Source organism: Acomys minous (genome assembly GCF_964271855.1).
Source record: "Acomys minous genome assembly, chromosome: 4".
In the NCBI taxonomy this organism is placed as follows: Eukaryota; Metazoa; Chordata; class Mammalia; order Rodentia; family Muridae; genus Acomys; species Acomys minous.
The window spans coordinates 120,025,134-120,037,717 of NC_140486.1; the positions used below are offsets into that span (position 1 = coordinate 120,025,134).

Here is a 12,584-nt window from a genome sequence, read left to right on the forward strand (position 1 = left end):
AATGGGACCTCATGAGGCTGAGAAGCTTCTGTAAGGCAGGAGACACTGTCAAAAGAACAAAGCGACAGCCTACAGACTGGGAAAAGATCTTCACCAACCCTACATCTGACAAACATCTAATATTCAAAATATATAAAGAACTCAAGAAATTAAACACCACATTCAACACTCTAAAATTCCACATAAAAGATACTAGGGGTTTGGTGGTCAAGTGAAAGCAAGACTGAAAATTGTCATTTAGACTGTTTCCAGGTTCTGGCTATTGTGAATAGAAGGGGAGGGGAGAGAAATAGAGTGAAAGTGGGAAGGAGAGAGGAACAGGATGATAAAAGTGATGGGATAACAATTGAAATGTAATCTGAATAAATTAATACAATAAAAATTTTAAAAACCCACCAAACCAAATAACTCAGTTGAGAAATGAGGCTCAGAACTAAACAGAGAATTCTCAATAGAGAAATATCAAATGGCCGAGAAACACTTAAAGAAATGCTCAACGTCTTTAGTCATCAGGGAAATGCAAATCAAAATGACTCTGAGATTCCATCTTAGACCCATCAGAATGGCAAGATAAAAAAATTCAAGTGACACCACATGCTGGCAAGGATGTGGAGAAAGAGGAACACTCCTTCATTGCTGGTGGGAATGCAAACTAGTACAACCACTTAGGAAATCTATCTGGTGCTATCTCAGAAAACTGGGAATAGGGTTTCCTCAAAACCAAGCTATTCTACACCTTGGAATATACACAGAAAATGCTCTACCACACAACAAGGAAACATGCTCAACCATGTTCATAGCAGCCTTATTCATAATAGCCAGAACCTGGAAACAGCCTAAGTGTCTCTCAGTAGAAGAATGGATAAAGAAAATGTGGTACATTTACACTATGGAATACTATTCAGCTATTAAAAACAGGGAAATCCTGAAATTTGTGGACAAATGGATGGAACTAGAAATGATTATACTGAGCGAGTTAACCCAGACCCAGAAAGACTCACATAGTATATATTCACTTATAATTGGGCACTAGCCCAAAAGACTTGTCCCATGAAAGTCTTCACTTACCAGGAGATTGGGATAGATGTGAGGACATCCTACTGGGACTCTAGGTAAGAGAAATATAGGACAATGGGGAAATAGAAGGATCCAGAGGGTCCTAGAAACCTGCAAGAACATCGTGATGGGTGGATTTGGGCACAGGGGGATCTGCTCAAACTACTGCACTAACCAAGGACAATACAAGTAGTAAACATCAAACCCCTACGCTGATCTAGTCAATGAACAGGACATTATTCACAGTTATGTGGAAAACAGGGACTGACTCTGACATGAACTCTGGTGCCCCATATTTGACCACATGATAGCCTATGATCATATAGTGGGGGAGGAGGTCCCCCTCAGTCATAGACCTAGGGGAGGGGAATAGGGTGAAAGCGGAAGGGAGGGAGGAACAGGAGGATACAAGTGATGGGATAACAATTAAGATGTAATTTGAATAATTAATTAAAAATAAATTGTGCCTGAACCCCTACAGCAAGAAGCCTTGTTGAGTTGCATAAGTTACCTTGTTGTATACTGCACCTGACCCTTGAGACAACATGCCATCTGAAATCCCTTCCTTCCAGTCCCTTGTGTGAAATGTACTTTATACCTCTCTGGTCTTTCTGGTTTTCCTATTTGTATTTTTCCCCTATTCTTTTTTTTTTGAAGGCTTCCTTTACTTCTCACTGACCTGAGCAGCTGGCAAGGATGGGAGGGTATATGCTAAATTTCTCTGTAATTAAGGAATGCCATGACTTTCCTTTGGAAAGGTTTCTAGGACACTCTATGCTGCACAGCCTCATCTTAATCCCCCAAGACCTTGAACGTACATGGATCCCCACTGCCCTCAGCTCCCCATTGTTTGTAATATCCAGAAGTTTTGTGTTTCTTAGTACTTTGAGTTCACTTGTATGTTTTTAATAACATATCACATATGACACATTTATTTCATACGATGTGTAATTGTACACCTAGAAGAGCGGAAGCCTCAACTATATGCAAAACCTTAATCTATTAAATGTCAGCAAAGACTTTGACAGGATGATCATACTTACCAGATACATTTTTGAAATCAAAGTGTTTTTTGAATGGTAGGAATAAGTGATTTGAAAACTAAAAACTGTTTTGATTCCATTTAAGACAATCAGCAAACTGAAAGCCCCATGCATTAGTTTCCTAATGTACATTCAATAATGCATATAATAAAACTTATTTTAAACAAAATCATAAAGACTAGGAAAAATATGACAGCACATTGTCTTCATTCATGGAAAGATAATAATGATGTTCAGTAGATACATGAATTCAGTTGAAATCTAAGTACTCTGGTCATTATCAGAATCCTGAATTTACCAATAAAAGTAATTGTGTTTATTTTAAAAAATTCTTATCTTTATTTGAAAAGTTTCATAATATATATACAAATATAATTGCCTGTGTGTGCGTGTAATACACCATATGCACAGTTCACAAAAGTTTGTTGGAAATCCCGGAACTGGAATTACATGTGACTGTGAGACATCATGTGGATGCTAGAAAACCAACAAAGGTCCTCTGAAAGAACATGTGCTTGTTACTGCTGACCTATCTCTTTATCCCCAAAGAGCAATTTTATAAAACCACACCCTAATAATTGATAAGTCTGATAATCTGTGTGTTCTTGTAAAGAATTAATAAACTGTACAATAAAATATAAAATATTAACAAGCATAGTTTTAATACACAAATAAGAAAAATATGCGTGGGACAGACTAGAGTTTGAAAAAAGAAAAAGTAAATATGAGAATATTTAATTTATTATGAAATTCTTTGTTACTAATACTTGCTAGAAAGTGTATGAAATTAATTCAAAGACAAAAAAAGCCTCATAATATTAATAGTTGAAAAAATGCCATAGTAAAAGATCAACCACTCATAATAATAAAGCCCCCAAAAAAGTAGTATTCAAGGGTCATGGACACGAGTGTAGTAAAGGACATAAGCCGTGGCTGCAGCCAGCACTGTGATATACAAGCTCAATCAGAAAGCATTTCCTCAGCAGTGAGAATGTAAAAATGAGTATCTACTCTCTGCACCCTTACTCAAGAGAGCTCTTAAAGTCTTAACCCAAGCAGCTGGGTGAAGAAAAGAAATAGGAGAAATTATACATAGGAAGGGGGAAAACAAATCTATTTAAAGATGACTAAGATTCTATACTTTAAAAACCCTGAAGACTCAGTGACTCAGTCCCTGTTCCACTTTCAAGTAGTTTGCAGTGTCCCTTCCCACAATAAAGACACTAGTACCTAGAGGATAAGGCTCCATGTAAACACCAGCTTGACTCTTCCATGTTCGGTGAGTCATGTGGATTTTGTCCTTGGTAATGTGGATCTGCTGTCTGTGGAGAGCATCCCTTTGCCTTAGTAACAGCCTGTGTTGTTTGGGGATCACAATAGGACACCCTTTGCCAACAACTCTACCCCAGCCCCACTACTGGAAACTTCCCTTGTTGAAAAGGAATGACCATCTGAGACTCCATACTCCCCGTTTTTTTTGGAGACCTTATTAGGATCACTTTTATATATTTGAGGAAGTTTCCAGGGCACTAGGTTTCCATATCACTCCTCAAATGCCCTTGAATTCCAGCTGTCTCTCCCTGTGTTCCCCTCCATCCTATCTCCCTATTCCTTCTCCACCCAATCCTCCTGTTCCTGCCCACACCTGCCCCCAGTCTGCTCTAAAATCTGTTCTATTTTCCTCTCACTGCGTTTTCAAAGGCAGGAGCTCCCAGCTTCCTCCTTAGACAGACTACTTCAGAGCAACAAGGCCTTCAGTGGCTGCAGAAAAACAAAAACTGATACATACAAACCCCAGAGAAGCAAAACAAACAAACAAACAAACAAACAAAAAACCAAAAAACCAAGCAAGCAAACAAAAAGCAAGCTTGTTTCTAGCATTTGAGAAGGGGCTCTTGCTGGCTTGACTCTTGAGGGCCAGAAGTGCAAACACATATAGACCTAGTAACTTCACAGAGTTGGGAAGAAATCAGGATCTAGTGAGGGAAGCAGAGAAAAAAAAAAGCCTCTCTCTGGAAGCAGGAGCCAGAGCCAGACTGAAAGCTTCAAGCCTCTGAACTGGTAAGGTCTACAAGGGAAGCTAGGTCTAAAAAAAGTAAAGTCCTTAGGAAGAGGTTTTTGAGGTTCAAGATTATTTTCTATGTTAACAAATATGGAAGACACAATAACACAGTGCTGATGGATTTCATTAGAGTTTGTTTCTCTCAGCATACAAATAGTTTTCTAAGTAACAATTTCAGTTTTGTATATTCTTTTTTTGAGAGAGATCAGAAAAAGAGAGAGTTGGAGGAAGGAGAGACTGGAAAAAAAAGAGATGCTAAATTAAAGGCCATAGAAGAGAGACTGGAGGAATCTTTGAATCAAAATTGCAGATATTAGAGACCTGAATTACATGTACCATGCCATAGGTTCATTTTTCAGAATTCCAATGGGCTTTTTTTGCCTTAACTTCTGGAGAGCATGATTCTAAGGTTACATATTTGTCAGAGATGGTTGCTCTCTTAAAGATGGCTTTGTAAATTTGGGCTGATGGTGCTGCAGCATGTACATCCATTGGAATACAATGCTTTTTTTAGACATGGCATAAAACCTGTCCAGGCATAAATTATCCTACAGGGCATACAATAATAAAAAGATCTAACGATATTTTTTAAACAATGATCACACAATATAAGGGAAATACAGTATCTCCTAAAAATAGACCAAATAATGATCTGCTGGCTTTAAATTTTTAAATGAGACAAGAAGTATACCTACTAAGACATAATGGATTTTAGAAAGAACTGATGAATTAAATCCGCATACAAAGGTCCTAATTCCAAAATGGAAGGCAGGGAATGTGTCGTGTTGGAGAGGAAAAAAAATATGCTCTTGTCTCAAGAAACAAAAAGCGATGTGTTCCACCCAAACTTTTGGAAGTAAGGTTTGGCAGAGAGAGAGAGATCTCCTGAAAATCTTGACAGCGCATGACTGCGGACAGAAGGAAGGAAATAAAAAAGACAAAACGGGATAGGTAACATAGTTTGCTGATCCTTCCACTTGGGAACAAGTCTGAGACTGACTGAGACAAGAAAACGTCTCCGGCCAGGACTTGAACTGTACATGGCCCGTAAATCTTTGGCTACAGAATCCTCAGGCCTTATCATGCCATCGTTTTAAATGGCATAGATAGAAATGTGTTTTTTACCAAGAATCATCTTAAACTGACCTGTGCTCAGGACACAGCTTATACATATTTTAATACAAAAATGTACAATACCTTTTGAAAGTTTATATGTTTTGCAGAGTAAGAGGACCCCAGACACTGAAAAAGACAAGACAAATAGCCCAGGTGATCCAACCTTATCCTACCTTTTCATTTTGGGTATTGTGTAGGGGCTGTTTCTTTTTTGTTTTTGTTTTTTTTAATGAATGAACGAGAAAGGCCATAATGTTATGAAATTTTTTACATACCATGAATATAACTACTACCATTGCATTGTATTAGATGAAAATTGGATGTTTTTTATAAGTGGAGAGTGGGATATGACTTTCTCACATACTCTGGTGCCTCACCTTTGTCCATGTCCCCTGGAGGGGGAGACCTGGTGGCACTCAATGGAAGGACAGCAGGTTACCAAGAAGAGACTTGACACCCTATGAGCATATACAGGGGGAGGTAATCCCCCTCAGGAACAGTCATAGGGGAGGGGAATAAGGGGAAAATGGGAGGGAGGGAAGAATGGGAGGATACAAGGGATGGGATAACCATTGAGATGTAACAAGAATAAATTAATAAAGGAAAAAACCCATAAACTTTAGTGAACATTTAAGTAAAAGTTTTAGTTATATTTCAAACAATAAAATCATGAATGCATACCGTAAATGTATTTAATTTGCCACAATGTACACATCATCCACAGTTGCATACATTTTTCTATGTAATATTTATGAACTATGGTATTAACAAGTATCAACAAGCTTTCTATACAATGTAAACTAAATAAAAAAGTAAATAGTATGACTTACTCTGCTGCTGGAATGTGATTATGTGAAGGTCTAGTATTTCTTGCTCCGACTATGTAAGCCAGAGCATATCCCAGTACTTGTACAGCATCCCCGATACCTTCAAACAGAGCACCAAAGAGCTTAAAAATCTAATTTGGTCATAAGAAAAACAACTGAACTATCTACAATATTTGAAAATTTTTACATGCTATTTTCTATTACCTGAGAGAAGCACAATGGGTAGGAAAATGGAGTAAGGAAAGGACATGAAAGAAGGGGAGAGAGAAAAATTATAATTTCTAAAATTTATTCTAACAAATGCCAAATTAGCAAGTAGTGCAGGAAGCTGGTGGGAAATTCATGCAAGAGCTGATGATAATCTCATGGTTGATGCTGGTCCTGAGCCACAATCACTGCTTCTTTGGCAACAGTCAGTCTACCCTGTTAGGACTCTATATTGCTTCAGTGAGACCTGTTCTTATAAATGCCATCTGCTTTACTCAGTGTCTACTGATTGTGACTGTTAATCTCACCTAAGACAAGGCAGAGACCCATCTAGACTACTGTGTAACAGTACAGCTGGGTGGCTTTTCCTCTTATCTAATCAAATATTAGATACTCAGATAACTTAATTATGAACTTAATTGTATCTTATTTAAACTATATGTTTAATGCAGTATAACTATATCTATGCTCAATATGTACACAAATAAAGTATATTTTCTTTAATTCATCATTAGAGTAATATAGTACATTTTCATGATTATTTTTGCATTATTTACCTAAGCTTCCAGAGTATCAGGAGGTGGCAATATAATAAGCCTTTCTCTATATTATACATATATGCATCTTAAGTTCTGATTAGTAGAACTATAGTGGGTATTTTCTACCAATCTTGACAAATATTAGTAAGACAAGTATTTTATTCTTTTTTTTTGTAAAGGTATATATAAGTAGGAGTATTCTTTATTTTAGTCTATTGGAAAGATTTTCTTACTCGCAGTGGAAAATTGTATTATTTCAATGTAAGCTATTACCTATTTCCTTTTGTTATTCTTGTTGCTTAGGACAGAGTCTTGTCATGTATGCCTGACTGAGGAAGCCCTGTTATTGGCTATGCAGTCTAGACACAGATTCCAAACTCATGATACTTATTCCTCAGTCTCCTTGTGGCTGGGATGGCAAACTCCATACTATTTACTCATGAGATAACTTAAGAGCAAGTACAAAATTGTTTTATATTTTTGAAAATAATTTCTAGTTATCTCTGTGAAAATGCATCATCTTCAATGTGGCCCACCAGGACCAGACACTATACTAAAGTAAATAATGATAGACTATTTTTTGAGAGACACTGTACTAAAATGATAGACTATTTTTGGGGGATGTATCTATGCTTACTTAATGTAGGACACATTTTACACAAGACAGACGATGACACTGTGTTCAACTCTCTCTCTATGTCCCTCCCTCTCCCCCCCCCCTTTCTCTCTGAGAGAGAAAGAGTAACAAAGAGAAAATTTTGTTACTTAAAACTTACAGGTATTTTCTATTCTTCTACATCTTTGACATCTACCTCTATATCAGGGATATTAGATGATTTGTCTAGTGTTCCAAATCTCAGAATTAGGCACACTAACATGATTTTGAAGTTGAAAGGCAAACCATCGGTACATATTGCAGTGTCATCACAGAACAACATTATCTCTGTGTCGCTTAAAACATCCAGAAATTCAATAAACATTCAATATGGACCATGCGTATTTAGAAAAAGCAAACTTGCCTATATAGATGCCAGCCAAGTGTGTGGAAACATGGTCATAAATGAAGGTCAAGCCCAGGATATAAATCGGCATCCCTGCAAATCCCTGGAGAAACTGGCCGAGTAGGAAGAGATAGATAATTTCTGATCTGTGCGGTGTTATGTTTTCCCCACAAAATGTCACTGTCCTAAGTTCCTCTTCTATGCACAACTCTTTCAAAAAATAAGAGTTATGTTTTAGTGAATGGAATTCAAAATAAAATGTACAGTTAATTTGTAGTTGCTACCATCATGCTTTTTTTTCCTTTTATTTAATACTCTCACATCGAGTGTGGTCATACAATTAATGTTATTCTAAATAGAAAGAGCATACTAAAAATGTTCAGGAATACTGGAGAAGGCAAACATATTATGAACGAAACAGTGTGATTATCTATATGCACAGGATTACATGCACACAGATATACTTATATAAATACACATACATTCACATATATGTAAGACATATATTCATTTTCCTATACTTTGCATCCTGTTCTTCTAATGTTTGTCTTCAGAATAAAAGTACCTGGAAATCCTTGGAAGGCCCACCATCTGAGTTCATTTCAAGGTCTTTTAAAAAATTTATTAACAATTTTTAAATTATATGTGCTCTACTACTTTAATTAAATAATTGTCTAGTTTAGACCCTTGAAATCCTATAACTATCATGGTTTGTATATGAAATATCTTCCTAAAGTTCCCAGCACTGATAACATTTTAAATATTTATTTTTATTTTTAAAAGTGTGTGTGTGTGTGTGTGTGTGTGTGTGTGTGTGTGTAAGCCAATGCCTGCAGAAGCCAGAAGAGGGTCTCAGATCCTTTAGAGCTGTAGTTATGGATGGTTCCTCACTGCCTGATGTGCATGCTGGGAAACTCAGGTCCTCTGCAAAGGTAGTTCATAATATTAACTATTGACCAGAATTTATAATATTTATAATATGTATCATGCTCCAGAGGATTCTACCATTTCTGACCAAAATACTGTTAAGTGAACAAAGGAAGAAAATGCTTTTCATAAGCCATCTTATTAATGAAGCAAATGTCAGTTCTATTAATATCAAAGATGTACATAACACGTTTGTATGCATTAAATAGTATGTAACTATATTATTATAAATAGTTATGCTTTGTGACAACTACTGTTAAATTTAATATTTTATAAACACCGTAAATATACCACACATTATAAACTTCCAAAACACTAACTAATACACTTGTACACATGGATACATCTCCCTTATTCATTAAGTCTTGTTGATATCCAGCTTAGCAGGTACATTAACATGTGTACATGATTAGAAAGGATCTGGGATTATATATAAAGATTTTTCAAGTAGATCTTCTATACTAGGAATACTGAAAATTTTTAGACTGACTAAAACCACTATCTTTACAGACTCAAATGGTAGTCAAAGAGTAGTGTCCAATTTTTGAAATGGTAGAAGTATCTAGAAAAATTACCTTTTTAATATGTATAGGCTTATTCCTGTATTTGAACTTATGTGGGTCTATGCTACTAAGGAAATGAAGAGAATAATTAAAGTATCTTGTAGAAATAAAGTAAACTACTAGCCTTCTCAAGAGACTTGTAACATACATAAAATTGTATAAGAGAAATAATTTTATAAATTATCCCACAATATTCTTTCCTCGAGTATCTGTTAGAGGTAAATCAGATGTTAATTAGTGTAGTTACATAAACAAGGAAGAACACACAGACAACATGAACTATTTTAAACTTTTTAAGCCAATGACTTAAATAAATACTGAGTTAGTATATGATAGTGTGTTTGAAAAAAATTCTTACCTTCACTTTCTTCCACTGGTCTTACAATTTCATATTTCAAGTATGGTACAGCAAGTGAAACTGATCCAAGTCCTACTACAAAGGCAGCAGCTGCCACCCATCTTGCCCTGTTCCCTCTATGTCCAAAGTGTGCTACAAGTATTGCTACCAATAAAGATGCTAAATCGTAAGAGATAGTCAACAGAATTTTCTCTGTGTTTGACAGATAAAAATCCTTCTCAAAATGTACAATACTCAGATCAGTAAGACCAAATACAATACCTAAAACATCAAAAGAAAGACAAAAGGGAAATATAAGCATTATATGCAAAGAAAAAATTAATTTACACTGATTTATAATATTATGAAGAAGAAAAATCTATGAACAGAAATGATTTCATGAACCTCCATGAATATTTTTACTTAAATTTTAGAAGCTTTCTGTGACTACCTATATTAGTTTCTTAAAGATCAATTATGGTTGTATCATCTCATCACTTTTTAAACATACTATATATGAAGAGTTGATAAATAACACAACGGATATTTATCTAATTTTTATAGTTAAAACTATAAATACAGTTGGAATCCAGCTTGTATTTTTTTAATATAACCTTGTTCCATATCTAGGATTGATGTTTAACATTTCTAGGTATTTTTAATCTTTTAAAAATGTATACATACAATATTATTTTTCCACATTCTTGAGCATTAAATACATGATAACATATTGTGTATACACCCATCCATAGCTAGTTTTGTTCCATAGCTAGGATTTTGTGCTTGAGGCTTAACACTTCTGAGCATTTCAACCTTTTTTTAAAAATTCATACTTTCAATATAAATTGTTTCATGTTCTTGAGCATTAAATAAATGATAGTATAAAGTGTATACAACCATCATCAAGAATTAAGAAAGAAAAAAAAAGGCTGTACTAAACAAAACAAAAATAATTTGATACAAGGAATAGCTACAAAAAGATATACGTTTCTTGGAGTGAAAACAGAAAATAGTCACAAATGAAAACTCGTGGGACGTCTGCAGAATGGCTGGATCACATGTCATTGCTGCGGTCATCATAGCTGCTATTGTCCAAGTACCTCAAACACTCCTTGGTTTGCAGGGATCCAGGACTCCATATCCTTCCTAAAGTTCCTAAAGCTCCAAGAACCAACTTTTACCAGGGCCAGACCCAGGATAACAGTGCTGCTGAAACAGTCATGATTGCTGATGATAGGGTATCTATTCCTTACTTTACCTCCAAGATCTTCAGTGTTGCTCCTGATTTCAAAACCACCCCCCAAACAGGAAAACCATAGCAGATTCTCGGTTACACTTCTGTTACCTACTGCCCCAGCCTCTCACTGGCAATAGCTAAGCGTGAGAGCCAGCAGGAAGACTGTGGGCAAATGTAGTTTCCAAGCTAATCTGAGCACTTTCAAGTGAAAGTGCATTCACAGGTGCGTTGATAAAATTCTGTGACTGCATGCAAAAAAAAGTGATATTTTATATTAATAAAAATTACTTATAAAAATATATAATTAAAATAATAGGGGATCAAGAGGAAGACAAGGGAGAAATGAGGCAATCTGTGGGTTAAAAACGCCCTTGTGTTTTTCTGTGATGTAGAACCCTAACCCTAACCACTTAAAACCTCACCACCCCCTCAATTCACAGGTGAGGAAACAAAATCTAGATAGAAATATGCTTTGACCCAGTGTTTCAAAATTGTGAGCAGAAACCTGGTCATAATAGCAATGCTGTTTTTGACTTTATTTTCATCTTGAAGATTGATCCCAGAACTTAAATTGGTCATCAAATAACATGAGTTAACACCACCTTTTCATCATCTTTCTATTGGAGAGTAGAACCTAATACTTAAAACGTGGAGTGCACCCTGCCAAGCAGGTGGACAAAGACCTGAGGCAACAACACAGAACTGTGTTCACTTTTTTTTTATTCCACTCAAGCCAGAGGTTACTCACTCGTGTCCTCCGCTCACCAGAGCAACCCTGCTCCTCCAACTTACCTTGAGCTAGGACCACAGTACAATACAAAGCCAGGAAGGAGTTAATGTTGTTGAACCGCTGGCAAGAAGAGAAAACCAGAGGTCCTAAGCCAAATGACCCCTCCAGGAGAACCTTCCGTTTTGCACCTGGTAAAATCTTTGCACCTAAAGAGGTAGGCGTTTTCGCTCTTTGGAGATTTGTAAACTTCATCAGGGAAGCTGGAAGTGCTGTCAGATATGGCTTTACTTTCCTGGATTCCCCAGGCTCCTGTTGGACATTGCCAGGCTCCGCTTCCGCCGGAGCCTCCTTAGCGGGATCTTGCATTTGTACCCGGCTCTGGGCCATGGCTTATCAAAAGCAGCTCGGTAGAGACTTGCGGTGGTTTTTGAGATACTCGCGTAGTCCCTGGGTTTAGGTGAGTAAACGCTGTCACTAGGCGAGCTGCCACTCTTAACCTCTGCAGGGAACGTTACTGTTACTTGCCATGTAGGAGGTCAACGTCCCTACAGAAGGGTTGGGTGACGTTGCAGAAGTTCAGAGGCTGTATTCCTTCTTCTCGAAGAAACAAGGAGGAGGGGCGGGGGAGGAGGGAAAACAGGAAGAGGGAAAGGACATACATATGATTAAACTATGTTAAACAAAGTGCTCAAATAACTAATAAAATATTTTTTAAATGAAACAAGGGGGAAATGTGTAAGCATAGGCCAGAGCGCGAACCTCCAGAATCTCCACACTTGCTTCAGTGTGGTGTCTCTACAACTGGATAATCATATTTGATATACATTTGTTAAAAAGTACTAAATAAATAAATAAAGGCGGAGAGAGGAAAAAGGAGGGAGGCAGAAAGAGGAAGGGAGGAAGGAAGAGAGGAAGGAAGAAAGGAGAGAGAAAGGAAGG

At 36.7% G+C, this 12,584-nt stretch overlaps 1 protein-coding gene across 2 annotated transcripts in view; it reads right to left on the reverse strand.

Annotated features, from left to right (window-relative positions):
* The window catches only part of SLCO6A1 (solute carrier organic anion transporter family member 6A1), a 67,962-nt gene extending 55,723 nt beyond the window's left edge, over positions 1-12,239 (reverse strand). Inside the window, exons 1-4 of one of the 2 annotated variants that reach the window (XR_014778579.1) lie at positions 11,708-12,239; positions 9,700-9,960; positions 7,870-8,061; positions 6,108-6,204 (exon numbers count right to left, since the gene is read on the reverse strand). Coding sequence is in view for 1 of the 2 variants with exons in the window: in XM_084778776.1 (XP_084634902.1) it covers positions 6,108-6,204; positions 7,870-8,061; positions 9,700-9,960; positions 11,708-12,032 (875 nt within the window). In the remaining variant the exon portion in view is untranslated. The remainder of the gene's footprint in view (positions 1-6,107; positions 6,205-7,869; positions 8,062-9,699; positions 9,961-11,707) is intronic. The other variant, XM_084778776.1, reaches the window with a different exon arrangement.
* Between the last annotated feature and the right edge of the window lie 345 nt (positions 12,240-12,584).